Source organism: Garra rufa, chromosome 8 (genome assembly GCF_049309525.1).
Source record: "Garra rufa chromosome 8, GarRuf1.0, whole genome shotgun sequence".
NCBI lineage: Eukaryota > Metazoa > Chordata > Actinopteri > Cypriniformes > Cyprinidae > Garra > Garra rufa.
Window position 1 is genome coordinate 34,194,234 of NC_133368.1, and position 25,922 is coordinate 34,220,155.

The following is a 25,922-nucleotide window of genomic DNA, read 5'->3' on the forward strand; positions in this document are numbered from 1 at the left end:
CACGATCCGATCCGATTCCGATTCTGGGAGTCACGATCCGATTCCAAAACGATTCTTGATCTACATTTTTTCCCCAATTAATTCTTCTGCTGTGCAAATGCAACTTTACAATTTTAAAAACATGTAAAATTGCAGTTTCTATGCTTTTTGTTTATAGTTGGAATCTCTGTAAAAGTAGGTGTGTCAATCTTCACCGGTTTCAAGATTCAATTTGATTACTGTTTTCATTAACAACTAAATATCACGATGGTCACATTCTCAGTTTTCAATAGTACTGCACATGGCTACATTTTCATATTTGTTTTATATCAAATTTAATTTGGGCCAACTTTACTTTATTTTTTTAAATTATGTAAGCAAGGTACTTTTTAAAACAATTACTTATTTAAAATAAGTTTTCTTCAGGTATCCGAAAGTTTACAGACAATAGTTTTTTTTTTTTTTTCCTCAGCATTACTGCCATTTTATTATTACTGATGAGATCATAGACAGGCAGCTTTACCAAACTAATGCACAGCAGTGGCGAGAGGTGACACTTTTATTTACCAGTTATGCTGAGTGCTAAAACCACCAGTAATACCAAAAATAATAATATCTTTACATTATTTAGACACCAATAAAATCAGAGACGAAATCATATTTTAATATTTCCTCTTTTTCCTGTTTATTATTATTTTTAAAAATATATATACATTTTATATAGGCTATTTTTTTCTGTGGACTTTAAACTTTTGAATTGTTGAGAAATTATGAAAATATACATATTATATATAATATACAAAAATACAATACATTTTTGGCAATCAGGATCTGGCAGCAACAGCGCGTTTTTCCGCTTGGGCGAGCGCTTCGCGGACAGCTTACCCCGCGAATGAAATCAGAAAACAGAATGCGCATCAATTCTGAGGAGTCAAGGAAGATGCGGAGAATCTGCTTGCCCAGAAGATTCAAATAAGGGATTCATAATTATAAGCATGTTTATATTATTTAACACGTGAACGCATTCTCTCTGACAGCCTGGATATGCAGAGCATTAGCAGCTTACTGTATATGGACGGAACGCCAATGATGCACAGATCTATTTCAATATATCAGATGTTTTGTCCTGCTCTGAAAACATAACTGACTGTATAACAATTTCGTTTGAAACTATTCCAAAATGCAAGTGCATTTAACCGCATCTGCAATCGAGCTTTAGGACGAACAAACACAAAGCGCACGTGAGTCTGCCAGTGCAACAGTTTCTTGCATTCCAGACGGCAGAAATGAACGCATATCTAAAGTAAAACACGGCGGATGGAAGCACACTGTCAAGCAATGCGCACGTGTCCCACAGTGCAAATTCTGTGCGCTGTAGCCAGCCGCGTCTCTAGCGCGCACACGTGCCATATGCAAAAAAAAAAAAAACAAGCTCAGAATCGATTCTGAAATATTAGGAATCGATTCAGAATCGTTGAAGAGAGAATCGCGATGCATCGATGCATCGATTTTTTTCTCCCACCCCTAATATATATATATATATAATTTTTGAAAAGATTTGATTTTTTGTTTTTAAAAAAGCCTCTTCTGCTCACCAAGTCAGCATTTATTTGATCCAATGTACTGCAAAAACACTAAAATTGTGAAATATTTTTACTTTTTAAAATAACTGTTTTCTATATGAATATATTTTAAAATTTAATTTATTCCTGTGATTTCAAAGCTGAATTTTTTGCATCAATAATCCAGTCACACTATCTTTCAGAAATCATTCTAATATTCTGGTTTGCTGCTCAAAAATATATTTAGTTAATATTTAGAAAAGTAGATTTTTTTTTCTTTGACATTATAATTGTCTTTATTACTACTTTTGATCAATTTAAAGCACCCTTGCTGAAAAGTATTAATTTCTATAATTTATTTCCAAGAAAAAAAAACTGAGTCTTATTTTATTTTTTAGATAAATGCTAATCTTTGGATCTTTCTATTCATTAAAGAACCCCCAAAAAATTTATAAAAATATTAAAAATATTGTACTAATAATAAATAAATAATGTACTTTGGATCAAATAAATGCATGCCTCTTCATTTTCACTCCAAAGGAACTTTTCACACACGTTGTGGCATAATGCAATAAATGCATGTGGCAATGTGACACTTTGGAAATCAATCTCTGAACTTCTCATTAATTATCACATTGGGAAATTGTATAATTATGCAATTGAATATAAACCAGAATATAGGGAAAGCTAGTTTGGCCAAGAGGAGTTTTTGTTGAATAAATGATGAATTTCAATGTGCAACAGAGTCTTACCAGCGTCTGTAGTACAGGTCTGTGAGGGGAACACTTCGTAACACTGCACCCAGCACCATGAAGAATGCTGACAGCAGCAGAGACGCCCGCAACCCTTTGGCACAAGACAGAGAGGAAGGAAAGAAGATATATCAGAGATGTAATATCTTGTAAGCTTTGATAAACTGATTAAATTAGTTGTTGATGTAGATCGATTCTCAAGATACCAGCAAATTATGCACGACTATCACGAAGATATCATGAAGATATTAGGATTAGGAAATCAGATGGGAATGGTTCATCTTTTCTAACCATTAAAAAGCATTAAACAAGATTTATTGGTGACAAAACAAATGTTTGTGTCCAGAAGGCATAGTGCAACTCTCTACTCCACAAACATTTTCCTGGATTCGTGCATAAGAGCAGAAACATGAACTTTAAAAATGTTTTCGAGTTTAATATAGAAACTCCGGCCTGTGGTTTTTGGCAGACATGGTTTTTACAGCCTGTGGCAATCACTTTCGTGCTGAGAACAAAAGGGAAGGTGAAATGCTCCCATTCAAGATAAAGAGCAAAAAACGTGGTTGGAAGCTTTTTGCTTAAGCATTTACATAAGAGCATGCCCTTTCTTAGAAAAGATATCACATAAAGTGTGCTAATGTGTTAATAAATAGAACTGGAGTGTTGACCAGCTGTATAAGATGGAAACTGAAAACTGAAAACATTTGTTTGACATTATCAATTCTTTGAGATGGGCGAAAATGCTTTATTTTTAGGCAACATGTGAAAAGCTGTGGGAAAATGTTAAAAATGTTGTTTGACAAAATGCTCTTTTCCAAATACAATCCAACAGAGTAAAAATGACATTTCAAGGCTCAAAACAGATTCCTCACAAGATACTCTTGTCTAGGAACACTTAATCACAATTCTGCCTCTCCCTCATGTCCTTTCTGTTATTTTTTTTTATGTTTTACCTATTTACCATACATGAACAAGTTCATACTAGTAACCATGTAGGAAAACGCTGTCATACAATAGCTTTGTGTTCATAAAAGACTATTATCAAATCACGATTAGCCAAAATCATTGACCAAAACAGTTTAAGCTTCTCCAGTAAGGCGTTTTGGCTGTGTCAGCCCCAACTTTGTGCACAAAGCGTGGATAAGTTCAAACAACACGTCATCAGCATGTACATACTTCACCGCGACTAAAAAGGATGACAGATTAGCAATGTGTAAAAACTGTTACTAAATGTTGCTATATTGAGAGATGACTTTACTTTACTACAGTATGTCTAATTTTTCACTTACTTACTATACCAAGTTATATTACCCAACTTTATTATTGGTTTTGGTTTTTGATGATAAAAATTTTCAGTTTCAGTTAAATATTTGGGTAATCTTTAATGTTGGGTGAGCACAAGCACAGTATTTATTATACAGATAATACAGTATGTGGTCCTTTAAGTGGTTCCTGACCAACTGGTGTCGAACACATAATTTAAATATGAATAACAGGAATTTAGGTACAATATTTCCCTTTTATCTCTACTGGCAAACAGGATGTGAAAAATGTGAGGCTTCCATCAGAATATTTGTACAGGTTAATTCCCATGTGAAATTTGTGAAATAGCAAAAAAAAAAAAAGGTACTGAGATTCTATAATGTGAGGGTTTGAAAATAATCAATATACTATACACTACCAGTCAAAAGTTTTCAAACAGTAAGATTTTTTATGTTTTTAAAGAAGTCTCTTCTGCTCACCAAATCTGCATTTATTTAATCCAAAATACAGCAAAAGTGGTAATATTGTGATATATTTAATATTAAAAATAACTTTATTCCTGTGATTAAATCTAAACTTTTAGCGTCATTACTTCAGTCTTTAGTATCACATGATCCTTTAGAAATCATTCTAATATCCTGATTTGCTGTTCAAGAAACATTTATTATTATTATCAATTTACAACAGTTGACTACACTTTTTTCAGGATTATTTGATGAATAGAAAGTTTCAAAGATGAGCATTTATCTGAAATAAAAAGCTTTTAAAACATTATACACTATACCATTCAAAAGTTTGGAGCCAGCATACATTTTTTGGGAAAGATATTATAGAAATTAATACCTTTATTTAGCTAGGATGCTTTAAATTGATCAAAAGTGATGATAAAAACATGTTACAAAAGATTTGTATTTCAGATAAATGCTGTTCTTCTGAACTTTCTATTCATTAAAGAAACCTGAAAAAAATCTACTCAGCTGTTTTCAACATAATAATAATAATAAATGTTTTTTTGAGCAGCAAATCAGAATATTAAAATGATTCTGAAGGATCACTTGACTGAAGTAATGATGCAAAAAATTCAGCTTTGAAATCACAGGAATAAAGTAAATTTTAAAATACATTCAAATAAAAAAAAAGTTATTTTAAATTGTAATTTTATTTAAAAAATGTACTGTTGTCTGCGCCGATAGCCTTGTGGGCGGCGCGTCGACATACAGCGCCGTTGCACTCCGGGTGTCCCGTGTTTGCATCCCGACTCAAGGACCTTTCCCGATCCTGCCCCCCATCTCTCTCCCACTTCGCTTCCTGTCATGTGTGATCTGTCCTATCATAATAAAGGCAAAAATGCCCAAAAATAAATCTTTAAAAAAAAAAAAAAAAAGTACTGTTTTTGCTGTACTTTGGATCAAATAAATGCAGGGTTGGTGAGCAGAAGAGACTTCTTAAAAAAAAACATTAAAAATCTTACAGTTCAAAAACTTTTGATTGGTAGTGTGAAGCACTGTGAAAATCAGCTTGTATATAATATCCATGTTACCATTATTTATTCTTTATGTCTGTTTTACATTACATTCAAGGCCTCTAAGGCTGTAACTTCCTCCAAATTAGAAACTCATTCAATTGTCATGACAAGTATGAACACAAAAACGGCATGACGGCAGGCTTAAAGACGTGTGTCATATGATGTTAGGGAACTGGTTTTTGTGGCCTAACATGTGATGAACTACCTTTTAATGATTACATTTTATTACACCTCATGTAAAGCGTTCTTCTGTTTCGTCTGTGGTTCATTTAACTTACATAAAGCATTGTACAAAACAGAAATATTCAAACATTTTCTAGTTTTTCCAAAATTACTTACTTTCAGAGAGTCACATCAGTGTAAGTCTGTAATAGATATTCAGAAATTCATGGTACCTTGTAATTCAAGGTACATATTACATGAACACTTTTATCAGAATATATATATATATATATATATATATATATATATAGGGCAGTCATATAAAATTATAATGGTGGGTCAGAGGCAACTAGAAATGATAGTTTGAAAACCCTCACTATTATTGAACAACATTTAAAGCACATAAACAAATTCTGCTTAATTGTGTTAATGAAATGAATGTGCATACATTACATACTTGAAATATCAACCTAGCTCTGCCTGTTTGTGTGTAATTAGTGATGCCACCCAATCAACAAATCTTTGTAATTATTGCCAGATGTATTTATTATAATAGTTTGTATTTACAGATACTGTTACCATGAGAAAACTAAAATCAAAACAACTCACCTTTCTTATCCATCAACCACATAAACAACAGCCAGGGTAGGTAACCCACTGGACCCCACATCACCAGCACCGCGATATCTGTCGATGTAAACCCGAAAACATGTTTGGCAGAGTTCTGGATCGGGCCCCAGGTGTTCCACACAAGTCCTTGCATAAAACCCAACAATGAAAAAAGGGTGAGAACAAGCCATCTTCTCCCATACACCCTGCTGCTCAACGCAGGCTGTGTGTTTGTCACCGGCTGAGATGGAACCAGCAAAGGTTCCCTTTCTCCTTCGGTGCTTTCTACGGCACCCATTGAACAGACGTTGGTTCACTTTTTAAAATGTATTATCGCTAGCCGGCAACGTCTATATCATGTAACATTAAAACTAGGGTAGTCGCTCAATTGTCAGCTGCCCATCGAAACAAAAACAACCGATGACACTCTCAGCTACGCTCTAAACTTTATTGCGCATGTGCTGTGTCGAAACGGAATTGACGTAACACATGAAACTGAAAGTCGCGTTCACCATGTTGGATCTACTATTTCATCAACTTAAAGGAGACCTCAGCTCTTCTGTTGAGCCAACATGGCCGTTGTTTCGTTCCCCATGTGTTGAGAGAAAAAACAGCGGCAAGTCTCACGTGAGTTTTGTTTACTAGCTGGAAGAAGGATTTTAGGTGTGCTTACGTGTGTATAGATTCAAAAATTGTAATATTTGCAGTCATTTACAATATGTTTATGCAGATGCTGCGCACGTACTGACTATGTGTTGTACATTTTAATATGAAGTTGTCACTAGTGATTATGTTTTGAATTAAAGTGAAACTCCTACCCCCAGTTTCACAGACAAGGCTTAAGCCTAGACTAAATTGTAAGTCTGAGCTGTTTCAGCTAAAAGAAACTTGCACTGACTAATCTTAAATTATATCAGTGCCTTTATTTTGTCTCAAGATGCTCACTAGTAATGTGTTTTTCTAAGCATGTTTATAAATATTACTTAAATGTCCTAATTGAACTATGGGCTTATCCTGGCTTAGTCTAAGCACTGTCTGTGAAACCAGGCCCTAGAGTTTATCTGAAAGAGTACTGAATGGCTTCTCATGTATGTTGTAATAGACAAAATCCACTCATTATATTCATCCTCATTACATTGTTTTTTTTATATAGAATGGCTTCAAAACCCTTCACCCCAGAAGAGTCAAGGAGGATTGTCCAGTTTCTACAGAAACCTGCAGTGTTTCTCAACATGACAACAGACTGGCCAGCATTACATTGGACTGTGGAGCACCTGTCAGTTTGCCTTACAGACAGGCTTCGATTCCGTATTGGGAAAAGGACTGAGGATTTGGGTAAGCCACAACATTAAACAGCCTCAGAGTGAACAGAGTAGAAGATTTCCATTTGCCCAGGACATAATTTTTAAGCTTTAACAAGACATTCATTTTTAAATTTAAATGACAACTATAGCTTACTATAAAGTTGTCTAGTTACTTGTGAAGAGAAAACACCCATATGTGACCCTGGACCACAAAACCAGTCGGAAGGGTCATTTTTTTAATTGAGATGTATACGTAATCTGAAAGCTGAATTAATAAGATGTATGGTTTGTTAGGATAGGACAATATTTGGCCAAGATACAAGTATTTGAAAATCTAAAATCTGAGGGTGCAAAAAAATTAAAATATTGAGAAAACCGCCTTTAAAGTTCAAAAAAAGTTCTTAGCAATGCATATTACTAATCCAAAATTAGGTTTTGATATATTTACAGTGGGAAATTTACAAAATATCTTAATGGAATGTGATATTTACTTAATATCCTAATAATTTTTGGCATAAAAGAAAAATCAATCATTTTGACTCATACAATGTTTTGTTGGCTATTGCTACAAAAATGCCTGCTACTTATGACTGGTTTTGTGGTCCAGGGTCACATATGGCATCCCACTTTCTCCTCTTTGATTTAATCTAAGTGTCCTGGGAAATTACATTAAATATGATCAAAATAAACCTGTGTTCAGTTTGAATTCAGTTGTGTTCAGAAATTTGCCACAATAATAATTACAGAATGCCTGTGTTTCATTTTGGAGAAATTAAAGTTTTATGTGTAATGGTGTTATTGACAGGAATACAGTAACCGTGGTAAAATTTAGAAGTGTACAGAAACAAAATGTGAAACATGTTCTGTACTTAGAATGTTCTGTACTGTTCAGAATACTTTATGAATTTAATTGAATTTGAAGTTAATTTGTGACACATTTGCAGCAGTGTGACAAATAATTGCCAGAAGTGTGAAACGGTAATAGTCTTGCAGAAACCTTTCACTAATGGAGGCTTTGCCACTTCAGGTTTTTTGGCACTTCTGACAAATTATGGCAAACCATTGGAAACAATTGACAGTTCATCACAACTGTTAGACTTTTTACTGAAGTGAAATGTACTGTAAATATGGGAAGTGAACATGAAATAGCAAGCAGTGAGAGAACTGTGACAACACTGTACTTCTAAATTGTAAACATTTTCAGTAATAAGTAAGACTTTAAATCAAGCAAACCGATGATAATTTTGTATGTAACAAAAATAAACCATTTTCATATAAGTAGCCTCTTAAATAAATAAAGGGTTTGCACTTATGTCACAGTTTGGTCAGTTATCCGAATGCGCTGCCATATTAGAGATACTTGGATGTAAACAACAGCAAGGATTGCACAGTTAATGTACAACTGAATATGTTGTTCTGCTAATTTATGTTGTCTACACCATGGAAAAAACATGTGGAAGCTGTTAAATCATATAGAGAAGGACTTAGTAAGCAGGAATGGCCGCAATATTTTGATAAACTAAAGTTAATAGGTGGTAAAGACACGTACAATCTGTCTTAATTAAAAATTAGTCTAATATTTCACCTACCTGACCGGAAATTATAAGAACAAATGTGAATGTTGTCAAAATTCTTGCCCTGGAAATCCTGGTTAAGTTTGGCCAACCACAAGCACCTTTTGTTCCCCAGACAGTTTTTTGCACACTTCTTCTTGATTTTTTATAATTTATATAATTCCATAGTACTCCAAATGTTTTTTCAGGTCAGACCAATTAGTACACCCCAAAACATGACAATAACTGACCATTTTTAGCAGCAAAATATGGAAGTTTCGTTCTGTTCAGTGGCATTGTTTACATTCAGTGCCGCTGATATTGCTGATTGATGACATGTTGTGAAAACCCTCTATACAGTTGAAATCATGTAGTCATCAGTTATGAAATAATGTGCTCATTAAATATTTTTTTTTTTACTTTTGTTTTGCTTTGTTTGCACCAGCTCCTCTTTTTGAAACAGAGTGTTCCTACATTGAAGCAACCATTAAAGAGTTTCTGTCCTGGACTGCCAATGAAGATGAATCACTTGCTGGGCCATTTTCTGACTATCACTGCAAAGAATTCTGGGCTTATGCTGATTACAAGTACATTGCCCAGCTTTTTGAGGACAAACCGACAATGTTTAAGGTAAACCATGACTATTCCCTTCCATTTTTTCATGTTTTATGTTGCAGCCTTATGTCAAACTGCTTTAAATTACTTTTATTCCACATCAGTCTACACCCCATACACCATTATGACAAAGCAAAAAAAGAATTGTCACAACTTCGTAAATTTATTAAAAATAAAATACTGAAACAAGTACGTTGCATAAGTATTCATACCCTTAACTCAGTACTTAGCTGAGGCACCTTTACAGTCTTTTTGGTATGATGCAACAAGCTTTGCTCATCAGCATTTGGCAATTATCTGCCATTCTTTCCCTCACCTCTCAAACTCTGTCAAGTTGGATGGGGACAGATGCACATTTTCAGGTTTCTTCATATTTGTTTGGGTTCAAGCCCAGGCTCTGACTGGGCCACTTAAGGACATTCACAGAGTTGTCAATAAGCCACTCTTCTTGTGTGCTTAGGGTCATTGTTGTGTTGGAAGGTGAACCTTCTGCCCAGTCTGAGGTTCTGAATGCTCTGGACTGGGTTTTCTTTAAAGCTATCTCTATATTTTGCTGTGTTGAGTCCCCCAGTCCTTGCCACTGAAAAACAGCCCCACAGCACGAGGCTGCTACCAGCACACTTACTTTTATGATGGTACTACTCTCTAGGTGATGAGCAGTGCCTGGCTTCCTCCATACATGATGCTTGGAATTGAGGTTCATCAGACCAGAGAATTTTGTTTCTTAAAAGTCTGAGGGGTCTTTAGATGCTTTTTTGCTAATTCTGATTGTGTTCCCTTATGTGCCTTCACTGAGGTCTTTTCTTTTGAGTCTTGCCACACTACCATAAAGCCCAGATCGGTGGAGTGTTGCAGTGATGTTTGTCCTTCTGTACAGTCGTGGCCAAAAGTTTTGAGAATGACACAAATATTAGTTTTCACAAAGTTTGCTGCTAAACTGCTTTTAGATCTTTGTTTCAGTTGTTTCTGTGATGTACTGAAATATAATTACAAGCACTTCATACGTTTCAAAGGCTTTTATCGTCAATTACATGACATTTATGCAAAGAGTCAGTATTTGCAGTGTTGGCCCTTCTTTTTCAGGACCTCTTCAATTCGACTGGGCATGCTCTCAATCAACTTCTGGGCCAAATCCTGACTGATAGCAACCCATTCTTTCATAATCACTTCTTGGAATTTGTCAGAATTAGTGGGTTTTTGTTTGTCCTTCCGCCTCTTGAGGATTGACCACAAGTTTTAAGATCTGGGGAGTTTCCAGGCCATGGACCCAAAATGTCAACGTTTTGGTCCCCGAGCCACTTAGTTATCACTTTTGCCTTATGGCACGGTGCTCCATCGTGCTGGAAAATGCATTGTTCTTCACCAAACTGTTGTTGGATTTTTGGAAGAAGTTGCTGTTGGAGGGTGTTTTGGTACCATTTTTTATTCATGGCTGTGTTTTTGGGCTAAATTGTGAGTGAGCCCACTCCCTTGGATGAGAAACAACCCCACACATGAATGGTCTCAGGATGCTTTACTGTTGGCATGACACAGGACTGATGGTAGCGCTCACCTTTTCTTCTCCGGACAAGCCTTTTTCCAGATGCCCCAAACAATTGGAAAGAGGCTTCATCGGAGAATATGACTTTGCCCCAGTCCTCAGCAGTCCATTCGCCATACTTTTTGCAGAAGATCAATCTGTCCCTGATGTTTTTTTTGGAGAGAAGTGGCTTCTTTGCTACCCTTCTTGACACCAGGCCATCTTCCAAAAGTCTTGGCCTCACTGTGCGTGCAGATGCGCTCACACCTGCCTGCTGCCATTCCTGAGCAAGTTCTGCACTGGTGGCACTCCGATCCCGCAGCTGAATCCTCTTTAGGAGACGATCCTGGCGCTTGCTGGACTTTCTTGGACGCCCTGAAGTCTTCTTAACAATGCAGTGGAAAGTTTTTTCGGGATTAAGTTAATTTTCATGGCAAAGAAGGACTATGCAATTCATCTGATCACTCTTCATAACATTCTGGAGTATATGCAAATTGCTATTATAAAAACTTAAGCAGCAACTTTTCCAATTTCCAATATTTATGTAATTCTCAAAACTTTTGGCCACGACTGTAGGTCTCCCCTATCTGCATATATGATCATGGAGCTCAACTAGAGTGACCATCAAGATTTTGGTCACCACTCTAACCAAAGCCCTTCTCCATCAGTTGCTCATTTTGGCCAGGAAGCCAGCCCTAGGAAGAGCCCTAGTTGTTTCAAACTACTTCTTTTAAGGGTAATGGAGACTACATGCTTCTGTGAACCTTCAATGCAGCAGAATTTTTTCTGAACTCTTTCCCAGATGTGTGGCTTAATGCAATCATGTTTCTGAGTTCTACAGGCAGTTCTTTTTACCCCAGGGCTTGGTTTTTGCCCTGATATGCATTTTCAAGCTGTTAGACCTTTTTATTAAGATGTTTGTCTTTCCAACTCCTACTAATTCAATTGAATTTGCCACAGGATAACTCCATTTGAAGTGCAGTGACATGTACAAGCGACATGAATGCTCCTTAGTTAAATTTCAACTGTTCTAGATAAGGGGATAATACTTATGCAATGGAATCATTTCAATTGTTTATTTTTAATAAATTTGCAAAGATGTTAAAAACTAGTTTTTTGCTTTGCCATTATGGTGTATTGATTGTAGAATGATGTGGGAAAAAGTAATTTAAAGCAGTTTATCATAAGGTAGCAACATAACAAAATGTGAAAAAGAAAAAAAAATCTGAGGTATGAATACTTCCGCAAGGCACTGTATATTTTATAATTTATTAAACTCTATATTTTGGAAAGTTTTTATGAGTGCTAAAATGAGCCCCATTTAAATAAAATAAATGGACAAGACACTACTATTTTCATTTTCACCCGCCATCAATCATACTCTCAGACCTCATCAAGCACCATATTAACCCATTTGCCTTTTTCCACATGCCAGTTATGCTTGAGAGCGAGCAATTTTTCATGAAGTGGCGCTCTACAGCACACGGGGCACGTCAATGACATCAGCTTTTATCAATAAACACAGTCGAATATTCATTAGTATGTATTGCCTTGTCTCCTGAGGATGCTTACCTTTATTTTATGAGCTCTCTGAAACTGTTTATTAGCCTACAGTTGTTACAACATCTCATGAAAATTTATCACAGCACTAGGAATAATAGATATGAAGAGCAATTAATCAATTCTTGCCGTTTTATTATTTCAGTAAAACATATCCTATGGCACACCATTGTCATTCTGTGGCCATTTAATGATATTTCGTGCCAATTTATTTTGTTTTGTTTTGTTCACCCCAGCCAAGGGAACAATATCCTAATGTTTATTTCTAGCTTTCAGTTTTTGTAAATTACTGTATAATAAATGCTTATGAGGTGCCAATATTCTTCCTGCCAGCCAGGGCATCGAGAGCAGACAAGGGCCTCTCTTAAATGATGAATAGGGTAGTTTGAACATTGCTGAGGGCTTGATTACATACCATCTCATTTTCAGTCCCTTGGACATAGTAATGGTTTCATTATCTACCTTCAAGGGCAGCATCTCGGAGTGCTTCTTGTTTGTTATATTGAAAAGAATTGCCATCAGTGGGCGATCAAATAGTTTTTTTGCTCTTGGTAAACACAAACATTATAACTGCAGGATGTGGTTTGGTCCGACTTTGGCTTTCCCGGCAGAGATGGACGAGACAGCACACTTTGGGTTGGGACACAGGGTGCCAACACTCCATGTCATCTTGACTCTTATGGTTGCAATCTTGTCTTCCAGATCCAAGGAAGGTAAGAACCAGATTCAAGAATTACCCAAATTTTGGGACAAAAATGCCACCAAAAGTGACAAACATCAGTACTAACATTATTCCATTTTAATCAGTGTTATTTTAGTATTTTTTTAAATGTATTTTTGCTGTATTTATTAATATTTTGAATTAGCTTTTTATTTTTATATTCACGTTTTTAGTTTAAATTAGTATTTAGTTTTTAGTCATTAATGTGATTTTGTCATTTGTCTAGCTTTCATTTATTTTTAGTAATTTTATTTAACTTAAAGTGTTCATGTGAAATTTACATTTTATTTAATTTAATCTTTTATTTTATACAAGCTGAAATTACTTTAAATTAAGCAAGCAAGATTTTTGAATGTTTTGATATAAAATTAAAAAAAAAGTTTTCTTGTACATTTAAACAAGCTGAAATTACTTAAAACAGACTAGATTAAGTTACTTTAACTTAAACATTAATGTTTGCAGTAATGTTTGCTTTTGTCATTTTATTAGGTTTATATATTATATCTTTTAAAGTTTTTTATTTAAAATGTATATGTTGTTATTGCATTTATTCATATTTTTAATTATATATCTTCAATTTATTTTTATTTCTGTTTTAGTTGTAGTTATTCCTTTTAACTTAAACGTAACATTTCTTAGGTTTTCATGTAAAATTCACATTTTATTTAATTTCAGCTTTTTTATACAAACTGAAATGAAAAATAGCTTTTTTATTTTTATATTCAAGTTTTCAGTGTAAATTAGTATTTCGTTTTTTAGTCATTAATATGCTTTTGTCATTTTTATTAGGTTTTTGCATGTTTCTATTTCGCTTTCAATGATTTTTATTTCCTTTTTAGTTTTAGTAATTTTATTTAACTTAACCATGTAAGGCTTGTATGTAAAATGTACATTTTATTTTATTTCAGCTTTTATTTTATACTAGATTAAATTACTTTAACTTTAACCTGTTTTTTTTAAAAGTTTTCATGTAAAATGTATATTTTGTTATTGCATTTATTCATATACAGTCAAGCCGAATTGATTCATACCCCTGGCAAATTCTGACCTAAAGTTACTTTTATTCAACCAGCAAGTTTTTTTTTTTTGACCGGAAATGACACAGGCTTCTCCCAAAAGATAATAAGACGATGTACACGAGGCATCATTGTGGAAAAAAATATTTCTCAGCTTTTACTTACATTTGAACAAAAAGTGGCATGTCCAAAATTATTCATACCCTTTGCAAACTGTCACAGTCTATGGGAAAATCCAAAGTTCTATACCATTCCAAATAGTTCAAGCTGTTCTAAAGCACCCTAATTACCCTGATTCATTGGGAACAGCTGTTTTAATCAACTCAACAGGTGAAAAACAGAAGCTCTCTGCTGTTGGTTTGTGGACAGTCATGGCTAAGACAAAGGAGCTCACTGAGGACCTGCGACTGCGCATTGTGGCTGCTCACAAGTCAGGAAAGGGCTATAAGACCATATCAGGACACCACTTCTCCAGATAAGGCACACAAAAGCCTGCTTGGCCTTTGCAAATGTTTAAGTTAACAAAAGAAGTTTTTAATGGTTTTAGCTTTAGTTTATTCTCACCAATCCATGTTGTGTAAAAGACAGTCAGAGAATGTTAGATTTAGACTTTTTTTTCTATTTACAGATCCTAGAGCTGTCATAGAGACAGGTGTGATTTCTCAAGACACCTGTTTCAGTGAAATCTGTCATGTAGTAGGCAGTAAATTCAATTGAAGTATTTGACATATGTTAGAAACAATATGCCCTCATAAGTGCCCCTGAAAATCAATTTCAGGGGGTGAATGTCAACATTTAATAAACGAGAGCCCATAACACTGCTATGTTATTGTATTTCTGTGCGCCAGCATGAACCCTTGATTTTATGGTTTGACTAGATGAAACTAGCTTTTGATGACCGGCTGTCAATAGGCCACTGAACAAGATGAGCCCCAGGCAAAACTGCCAATTTGGCTTATGCTAAGAATATGGTTTAGAGCAGGGGTGCTCAATCCTGTTCCTAAAGATCTACCTACCTGCAGATTTTAGTTCCAGCCCTGCTCCAACACAGCTGTCTGTAATTATCAAGTGCTGTCTATGAGATTAATTAGCTGGTTCAGGTGTGTTTAATGAGGGTTGGAGCTGAACTTTGTAGGATGGTAGATCTCCAGGAACAGGATTGAGCACCCCTGGTTTAGAGCAACAACGTGTAATTCCTTCAAATATTGACAAGAGCTCTATCTTGTCTTATGTTAGGGTTGCTGATCCAATCCTGAGCTGCTGAAAGAAAAGCTATTTTTCCTCTGCATTCGAAAGAGCAAATGAGAAACGGAAAGTGTAGTGATGTGAACACCTATTGAGATTTGTTATTTGCTCCATTGAAAGAAGATAAACCTGACAATGAAGAACCTCCTCCTTCATCTTATCTCTCTGTGGAGCTTGTCTTGTCTCTGTAATTGCTTATTGAGACTCCTCATGTCAAGATAGACTGCCACAGAAATGGCAGTATTGTATAATATCTCTTACGAGGAGGTCCATGATACTTAAAAGAAATCTGTAATGGCAAATCTCAATGGCAGTTGCTTGGTTGGCGCCAGAAGTAAACACACTACATTTTTTTGACTAATTCTGACAATTCTGGTCAAGCCCTCCAAAAACTTTGGCAGTTTCTATAACATAGTGAAATATTTGACTGATTTGTGCTCAAATTTTCAATGATATATTAATAACGTCATTCATTCTCCAGAAAACGGTGGCATCTCTTTCCTCCCGATGACACACACTGTCTCTACCCAACACGTATACCATATGAGGAGTCCAGCGTGTTCAGCCAGGTCAGTGTGGTCCAACCTGACCTGAAGAAGTTCCCAGCTTTCAAAAGAGCTCGAGTTCACACCGTCATTCTGCAGCCTGGTCAGGTAGGCCGATATGGCATTTTTTTAACACACTTCCTGTCACAAGTTTTGGACACACCTACAAATTTGGTGTATCCAGTGCATCCTAGAATCTTAAAAATTACAAAAACACAAAACAAAATTACCCAAACTTAAACTAAAATTAAAATAAAAACTGAAAATCTAAAAAATTCAAACCATTATTTAATTTTAAAATAGTATGTAAAAATACTGAAATAGCGTTTGATTGCTGTAATAATAATAATAATAATAATAATAATAATAATAATTTGTATTTATATAGCGCCTTTCCAGAGCTCAAGGACACTTTACAATGAATGTAACAAAGACGAGATAATACGAACAGACTTTGAAAGAAACCACAATCAGTAGAGAAACATTAGGTTAACAAACGTACAAGAAGTCAAATATAACAAACTGGAAATACAAGACAAGACCTAAGAGACAGATATGGAGAGTACAGATTGATCAAACAAAATGGTCAGTTTATCAAATTAGAGGTATAGCATTCAGAAAACAAGTGAGTTTTGAGTAAAGATTTAAATTCTGAGATATTATTAACAGAACGGAGTGAGCATGGTAGAGAGTTCCAGAGTTTGGGTGCCCCCATTGAAGAGAGGCGGTACCGAGGGACAGCAAGAAGGCCAGAATCAGAGGAACGTAGTGATCGAGTGGGGATGTAGGGGGCAAGCATATTACAAAGATAAGAGGGAGCTAGGCCATTTATGGATTTAAAAGCAAGGAGGAGAATTTTGAATTTGATACGGTATGCAACTGGGAGCCAATGAAGGTCATACAATATTGGGGTTATATGAGCAGAACGTTTGGTATGAGTGAGTATTCTAGCCGCAGAATGTTGAATGTATTGTAATCTGGAGATGGAGCTGGCAGGTAGACCAATGAAGAGGGCATTACAGAAATCAATGCGTGATGAGACAAATGCATGAACGACAGTTTCAGCATCTTTGTTACTGATGAAGGGACGCAGTTGGGCAATACGACGTAAATGGAAGAATGCAGATTTAGTGACAGATTTAATGTGAGACTGAAAGGAGAGTGTGGAGTCAAAGATTACACCTAAATTTTTGACAGAGGTAGATGTTTTGATGTGAGAGCCAGCAATCTCACAGGAGAAACTGAAAATGATCTCCGTTTTGTCCATATTAAGTTGCAGAAAATTTAAGTTAAGCCAATCTTTGATGTCCTTCACACAAGCAGAGATTTTATCAATTTGGGCGGATGGAGTAGGTGTACAGATAGAATAGAGTTGAATGTCGTCTGCATAAAAGTGATAGTTTAGACCATGACCTTGTAAGATCAGACCAAGTGAGATTAGGTAAATTGCGAATAATAGTGGGCCTAGTACAGATCCCTGGGGAACGCCTCGCTTCAGGGGGACAGTGGGCGATCGAAAATCCTTAACAGAAATGTAGAATTGTCTATCTGAGAGATATGAAGAGAACCAAGAAAGAGCAGTACCAGAAATGCCCAGATCAGACAGACGAGAAATAAGTAAATCATGGGATACAGTATCGAAGGCAGAGCTGCGATCAAGTAGCAGTAATATAGGCAAGGAACCTGAATCACCAGAAAGCAGTAGATCATTCACTACCTTTACAAGCGCAGTTTCAGTACTATGTAGAGGGCGAAAACCAGATTGAAAATAGCCAATAAAGGCTTTTCTATTGATTATTGAGAAGGGTATGAATAATTTTGGACATGCCACTTTTTTAACACAGTTAAAATTTTACAATAGTATGTAAAAATACTGAAATAACCGAGGGGATTACCTTTTACCCTTACCCATAATTAATTTATAATTTTATGACAGTATAAACCCAACATAGTGACAAAAATGGTACCACCAACCTTTTTTCTGGAATATTTACCGTTACACTAGTTGAGGTCAAAAGTTTTCATACACCTTACAGAATTTGCTAAATGTTAATTATTTTACCAAAATAAGAGGAACCATAAAAAATGCATATTATAATAATAGTTGAATTCATAATGACCCTGTTCAAAAGTTTACATACACTTGATTCTTAATACTGTGTTGTTACCTGAATGATCCACAGCTGATTTTTTTTTTTTTAGTTCATGAGTTTTTTTTTTTTTTTTTTTTATATATAGTTCATGAGTGCCTTGTTTGTCCTGAACAGTTAAACTGCCGGCTGTTCTTCAGGAAAAATCCTTCAGGTCCCACAAATACTTTGGTTTTTCAGCATTTTTGTGTATTTGAACCCTTTCCAACAATGGCTGTATGATTTTGAGATTCATCTTTGCACACTGAGGACAATTGAAAGACTCATATGCAACTATTACAGAAGGTTCAAACTTACTGATGATCCAGAAGGAAACACGAAACATTAAGAGTCGGGGGGTGAAAACTTTTGCAATTTGAAGATCAGGATAAATTTAACTTATTTTGTCTTCTGGGAAACATCTATGTTTTTTTCTGTTGCTTCTGAAGGGTAGTACTAAATGACAAAAATATTATATTTAGGCAAAATAAGAAAAATGTAGCTACACATCTGCATTCTGTTCAAAAAGTTTTCACCTCTGGCTCTTAATGCATTGTGATTCCTTCTGGAGCATCAGTGAGCATTTGAACCTTCTATAACAGTTGCATATGAGTCCCTCAGTTGTCCTCAGTGTGCAAAGATGGTTCTCAAAATCATACAGTCATTGCTGGAAAGGGTTCAAATTCACAAAAATGCTGAAAAACCAAAGAATTTGTGGAACCTGCAAGATTTGACTGTTCAGAACAAACAAGGGAACAACTAACTAACAACTACCACAAACTCATTTCAAAAGTGTAGTCATAAGCTAAAGAAAGACTTTCTCAGATAGATGATAAATCAGATTTAGTCAAGATTTGGCCATAAATGACTGTTGAGTGATGTTATTGCTGGTATGTTTCCAAAACATTCAATATAACATTCCCTGAGTGTCTTTTTGGATCCTGTATCACAACAAATGGTCTGCTATCTGTGCATTTTAGCAGTTTGTAGATGAATCAGACAGCAGCAGAATAAAGCTGTGTGTGTTTTGTAGCACATCCCCCTCCTTCAGATTCCAGCAGCGTGTGTGAAACCTCTCTGATCAAGCTCTTTGAGAGGCGAGACGGTGGCAAGGCAATTAGCGGCGGTCCAACACAGCGAGCGTACTCTCCGGGAGCACTCACACTTTTCACAGCATACTAATGAAGGCCAGAGACACAAACTTCTATTCTCTGAGAGAGCTAACACTGCTCCACTGCCTCTCACCGCAAATACAAGGGGAAAAAAATCACCAGAAGAACTTTTGTTATTTGCAGTGTACATTGAGTTCTGGAATGTTAGTAAAAATGTTTTAACACTCTGATGTATGTGTTCACTACAGTGGAAAAAGCCATTTTGAATTATTCAGGATGCAATTTACATTTAGTGCATTCATATTTACTGTTATCTTGTATTGTGAAGGACAGATGTGTTATGCAACTGCCATGAATATATTTATATTCTTGATCCACAGTATTAGCAAACCAGTTTTGTTTTTGTTAACTAAAACTGCCAGTCAAAAGTTTTTGAACAGTAAGATTTGTAGTGTTTTTAAATTAGTCTTTTGCTCACCAACTCTGTATTTATTTGATCCGAAGTACAGAAAAAGAGTACAATTTAAAAATATTTTTACAATTTTACTATTTTCTCTTTAAATATATTTTAAAATGTAATTTATTCCTGTGATCAAAGCTGAATTTTCAGCATCATTACTCCAGTCTTTAGTGTCACATGATCCTTCAGAAATCATTTTAATATGCCGACTTGCTGTTCAAGAATTCATTTTTTTATTATCATCAATATCTAAAATAGCCGAGTACATTTTTTTTCAGGATTCTTTGATAAATAGAAAGATCCAAAGATCATAATTCATCTGAAATAAAAAGCATTTGTAATATTATATTTACATTATACCATTCAAAAGGTTGGATTTGTAATTTTTTGAGGGAAATAAATTAATACTTTTATTTAGCAAGGATGTTTTAAATTGATCAAAAGTGATGATAAAGACATTTATGAAGTTACAAAAGATTTCTATTTCAAATAAATGCTGTTCTTCTGAACTTTCTATTCAACAAAGAAACCTGGAAAAAAATCTACAGCTGTTTTCAACATAATAATAAAGTTTTTCGAGCAGCAAATCAGAATATTAGAATGATTTCTGAACGATCATGTGACTAGAGTAATGATGCAAAAAAAATCAGCTTTGCAATCACAGGAATAAATCACATTTTAAAATATATTCAAATAGAAATAGTTATTTTAAATAGTAAAATAACCTTTTTGATGTACTTTGGATCAAATAAATGCAGGCTTGGTGTGCAGAAGAGACTTTAATGAATTATAAAATAAAATAACATTTCATTGACTGTTTAAAAACATTAAAAAAAAGAAAATTAGAAATGTGGCTTTTTCTACTAATAAAATTACTAAAACTACAAAATAATTTAAAGATAAATGTTGGAATTTCTTTAAAATATTGTAAATATTAAAAGCAGATAACACAATTACTATAACTTTAACAAAATTGAAAATGAAAATATTAAAATTATTCATAAATACTTTCTAAATAGTAAAACCTCTCAAATATTCTCCTTTGATTAAAGTAGCACATTACTTCCAAGTCAATCTACTCCATGAGCTTCTAACTCTGTGTCTGTCATCATTTCCATGGATCTGTTTCTGACATTTGGCTGAACGTTTGTTTACTCCTTTGTTATTTACTTTGTTATAGATTAAAAACCACTGCATGTGAAAATCGATTGATCCCATCTAGTCCCATATATATTGCTAGGTTATTGATTTTTTTTTTTTTGTGACCCATAGAGCACAGCTGCCACCTGGTGGTAAATAGTATTTAAGTATATATATTCTGATTTCATTCTTCATTCTGGAGAAGGTGATCATCAGTTTTTGTAGTTGATGCAGCTTGATTGCTGCTATTTGGTTCCACAAATACTAAGAACATCTGAAATTCATATGAATTTTTGATGTGCTATTAATATCTGCAGAGTTTTGACTGACCACTGTTGTTTTTCACCAGGTTCTGTTTGTCCCCAGACACTGGTGGCACTATGTGGAGTCAGTGGATCCAGTGACTGTCAGTGTGAACTCCTGGATTGAGATGGTAAGACGCTTTATGGCTCTGCTGGAGTATTTCTGTTGTAAAACACAAGTTTTATCACAGTGCTACTACAAATATAATATCATTGCTTTTCTTCTTAAAATAATGCTGAAATGACCAGGTTGTATTTCTTGTTGTGCCATAGGACACTGACGATGAAGCCAGGGTAGGAGAAGCTCTCACTAAGACCATAGTGTGTGCCCTCAAAAGCACCCCCAGTTTAGACAACAACGACCACTGGCTCAATCCAACTGAGGTATTCACTCCAGCACACACAGACAAAATGCATAAGAGAAAATGTTTATTGGCAAACTGGTCTAAATTCTCTGTAAAGGCAATTAACGTTCTCCGTTTTACAACAAAACCCTAGTTATTGAAAGAACGTTTATTTAACTTGAAAAGACGATTACTTTTGTTCTACAGAGAGTGCCAGTTTAATCAGTTATTTATTTCCAATATTATATATTGGAAACGCATCTCTTTTTTCCAACATCAGGATTATATTTAAAAATGTCAGATGAATGTAGTGTAGTTTTTTGTGTGTGTGTGTGTGTGTGTGTGTGTGTGTGTGTGTGTGTGTGTGTGTGTGTGTGTGTACCTGGTATTCATCACGTTGTGGGGACCAAATGTCCCCACAAGGATAGTAATACCAGTAGATTTTGACCTTGTGGGGACATTTCTCAGGTCCCCATGAGGAAACAGGCTTATAAATCATGCACAATGAGTTTTTTTGATGAAGTAAAAGTGTGCACAATCTCCTGTGAGGGCTAGGTTTAGGTGTAGGGTAGGGTTAGGGCGATAGAAAGTACGGTTTGTACAGTATAAAAACCATTACGCCTATGGAATGTCCCCATAAAACATGTAAACCGTGTGTGTGTGTGTGTGTGTGTGTGTGTGTGTGTGTGTGTGTGTGTGTGAAATAAATTAATACTTAAGGATTACAGTAAAGCATTGTGTTCAAAAAATTTCAATTTCAAATAAATGTTACAAAGAATCCTAAAAAATAAAATGACAGTTTACACAAAAATATTAACTAGGAAGTGTTTCTTAAGCACCAAATCAGCATATTAGAATCATTTCTGATAGATCGTGACACTGAAGACTATAGTAATGACTGCTGAAAATCAGCTTTGCCATCACAAGTATACATTACATCTCAAAATATTATAATATTTCACAATATTGCTGTTTTTACTGTATTTTTGATTAGAAGTAAGAAAGAAAGAGCCTTTAGCATAAAAGGCTTCTTCAAATTAATAAAAAAGCACCACGGACTCCACATTTTGAATGGTAGTGTATATTTTTGGTGAACTGGTTGGCATTTCATTTTTGTCCTTGTCGGGTTTTGGTAATTTATGCAGATTGACAAATTCTTTTTAAAAAGTATAAATATTCCATGTAGATAGTTTTGATGGAGTAGAGCAAGTTAGACACTTAAATGTCATGTCTCTAAACTGACAAACTAGAAAAACATCAATGTATATATATTTTTTTCGCCAGTATATTATGGGATGATTTTAGACTCAAATTGATTAATAGATTCACGTACAATTAACCATGTACTTCATTTTATGCATGTATCTTACTAGTAATTTCCATAGCGCCGACACTCCACGGCATTGCAGCTTGTTCATTATCAGAATAAAACACTGTCAACCAGACATATAGCCTAGATACATCTAGTGGTTAAAATAGCTCGTAGTACAATCCGTGCTGTTCAGCCTGAGCTCGGGCCAAGAACGTATTTGCTCATGATTTTTCGATTGAAGACGACCATTTTTTTTGTGGAAAGCGTGTTAAGTACAAAGCCTGGTCTACATAATAAATAATAGGCTTACTGAAATGAACTGAACAAGATTGACTTGAACAAGTTGTCAATTAATGCACACGTGTCACCTGATCCACAAATACACAGAATCCTTTTTGCATGAGCAATTTATGATATATTAATGCAGAACAGAACATTTTTATGTCTGTGTTTGTATAAATTGCTGCATGATCATTTAAAGGATAACTATTGCCAAAATGCAACCTGGGCTGTTTTTTTTTTACTGTAAACGAGACAAACATATATCTAAAAGCATAATTACGACAAATGAGCCATTTTTGAGATTGACCGTGATTTTGTTTTGTTTTCAATGGCCGGTGAATGGGAGTACTAGGGGCATAACTTTGAGCGCATCAAAATCGATATTTTTACAACACTAAGAAGGCTCGACACACCATGAAACTTTGCTCGAAGTATCGCCTGGGTCTCTACACATGAATTCGAGCATTGAGAACATTGTGTACACAGAGTTTACTAAAAAGAAAGTTTTTAAACAACTCACTCACACTGTTTGGGTTTCCGCTCACGGCCGTCTTGCCAGTCAAGAGGTGTCGATCTCCGAATGCGAGGATGGATGGCTCCTAAAGCATATTTCCATATAAATGCACGGCTAATTCGTTGTTTTGTCGCAAGTGAAAAACAATATTACCCTTCTAGTTGTAAAAAGAGCCTCATATGAGCCCAATATTTCGTCCTATGGAGTCCATTCATTCGCATTCGAATATCGACACTTCTTGACTCGCAAGATGGCTGCGAGCGGAAACCCAAACAGTGTAAGTGAGTTGTTCAAAACCTTTCTTTTTAGTAAACTCTGTGTACACAAACAATGTTCTCAATGCTCGAATTCATGTGTAGAGACCCAGGCGATACTTCGAGCAAAGTTTCATGGTGTGTCGAGCCTTCTTAGTGTTGTAAAAATATTGATTTTGATGCGCTCAAAGTTATGCCCCTAGTACTCCCATTCACCAGCCATTGAAAACAAAACAAAATCACGGTCAATCTCAAAAACGGCTCGTTTGTCGTAATTATGCTTTTAGGTATATGTTTGTCTCGTTTACAGTAAAAAAAAACAGCCCAGGTTGCATTTTGGCAATAGTTATCCTTTAATCTCGAATTACACAGACTCAAATTAAAAGGCATTTTTTTGTGGTTTGTAAGATGCATACAGTTGTGTGTGAATCTATTAATCAATTCGAGTCTAAAATCATCCCATAGTATATACACATTTTATACTATGGAATCTGAAAATATCACAGCAATGCTGTGCAGTGTGACTCATGTCAGTGGCCTGTTATGAATAAGTTGCTTGTTATCTGGAATTAAACAAATAGCATTTGAGAATATTATTACAATAAATAAAGATGTCAGTATAGACCAATTATAGGTTTGTAAACATTCAGGATGCGTGCGCAAAAACCCAGGAGCCTTTACAGCTAGAGAATTACACGGATACAGTACTAAATAGTTTGATTTAAAAAAGAAGATAGATTTTATTGATTAGATGTCATTGATTAGTGATTACCAATAAGCACTGTTATTCAACAAAATTGACATTAGATAGTAGGATAGTCTTACAGATCCGAAACAGGGATAATGTTTATGAGTAAAGCCTATCTGCTGGCAGAAAACTCACTATTTTGGAGTTAAATTAGGTTATAAAGTCCAAATTAGGAGATATAAATGTGCATTTGCGAGAGAAAAATAGTCCGAATTGTAAAATAAAATAAATGATTATGGAAAAATGTTAATAGTAACAGATTTAAATAATATTTCATGCTGTAGCTGTAAGGCTAATACATCCACTATATACAGCATTTGTGAATATTATGTAGACCTATTGTTTAAATCAAATTTATGCTTTAAAAGTGAAGTAATCATAGCAGTTTTCATCCATAGTATGTCCGTCTAAATGGTCTGTGTTTAGCTTCAAATGGTGTCTTTGACAACAGTATTCTATAAAAATTATTTGCATTTCGATTTTTTTTCTTATTCCATGGATTCTACCCATTTACCTCCACTTGTTATCTGTGCTTTTCTGCAACCACTATGCACCCACAGCTGCACGTGACGTTACTGTGACGTCTACTCTAAATTGGTCTATTTATTCACCCCCACCTAAATTTAAACACAACTGTTTTATCATGACAAAAAGGAGACATTTTGAAGTATCTCTGCAGACGGTGATATGATTTGTGCACTACAGGTCTTCTTAAGCCATATTATAGTTTTGTATGAGAAGCAGGTTAAATACTGTATGGGTTTGGAATGCCAAAAGTGACAGAATTTTAATTTTTGATCGAAATAGCTTAACTGCACAGTACAGTACAGTGTGTCGTCTTGATTGTTGTTTCTTAGGATGGAGTTTCTTTACATGATGAAAACATGCAGTATTTGAACTTAGCGGTAAAGGCCTGTATGGACAAAAGAAAAGACGATACTGCTGGCATGGGCTCACTTATAGATCACCCTGGAGCAGAGATGGGAAAACGAGACTCCAGCGGACTGTTAAAGACTCCAACATCGCTTTCCTTCATGGTTCCCTTTGGACCTCATCTCATTCCTGTTAATTTGGCTCACAAACCCAAATGCACCTGCCCCAAGGACACACCTTGCTACAGGTACAATGACCCATCACAGTGTCAAAGTACATCCCAAGATGAAGACGAATCACGAAGTGCAAATGAACTTCTTCAAAACTTGAGTCAGGAAGTAGAGAGTCCAGAAACCTCAGGAGGAGGAGGAGGTGGTGGTGGTTTGCACATATCCACCAATGACATGCTCCAGTTCCTGGTACACCCCGATGTCATCTCTTTAGTTTCAAAGCTAATCATGTGTCGACAAAAAGAACTTCACTCTTAATTTGTACGAGATGAACAGTAAAAGATCCCATTAT

At 35.3% G+C, this 25,922-nt stretch overlaps 2 protein-coding genes across 2 annotated transcripts in view; one reads left to right on the forward strand and one right to left on the reverse strand.

Annotated features, from left to right (window-relative positions):
- Positions 1-6,278, reverse strand: part of slc49a4 (solute carrier family 49 member 4) — a 64,202-nt gene extending 57,924 nt beyond the window's left edge. Inside the window, exons 1-2 of the mRNA XM_073845846.1 lie at positions 5,853-6,278; positions 2,294-2,387 (exon numbers count right to left, since the gene is read on the reverse strand). Coding sequence (XP_073701947.1) covers positions 2,294-2,387; positions 5,853-6,150 — 392 coding nt within the window. The 5' untranslated portion in view covers positions 6,151-6,278. The remainder of the gene's footprint in view (positions 1-2,293; positions 2,388-5,852) is intronic.
- Positions 6,279-6,976: 698 nt separating this feature from the next.
- Positions 6,977-25,906, forward strand: hspbap1 (hspb associated protein 1). The gene is made up of 7 exons (XM_073846307.1): positions 6,977-7,187; positions 9,155-9,339; positions 12,980-13,116; positions 15,867-16,038; positions 21,121-21,204; positions 21,347-21,457; positions 25,385-25,906. The coding sequence occupies exons 1-7, from the start codon at positions 7,007-7,009 to the stop codon at positions 25,886-25,888; spliced, it is 1,374 nt and encodes a 457-aa protein (XP_073702408.1). The 5' UTR covers positions 6,977-7,006; the 3' UTR covers positions 25,889-25,906.
- The last annotated feature ends 16 nt before the right edge of the window (positions 25,907-25,922 follow it).

Coding starts and splice junctions, on each gene's coding strand:
- hspbap1 (XM_073846307.1), top strand. CDS start 7,007: ATGGCTTCAAAACCCTTCACCCCAGAAGAGTCAAGGAGGATTGTCCAG. Junction 9,340..12,979: donor ACAAACCGACAATGTTTAAG/GTAAACCATGAC, acceptor TTATAACTGCAG/GATGTGGTTTGGTCCGACTT. Junction 16,039..21,120: donor TCATTCTGCAGCCTGGTCAG/GTAGGCCGATAT, acceptor GTTTTTCACCAG/GTTCTGTTTGTCCCCAGACA.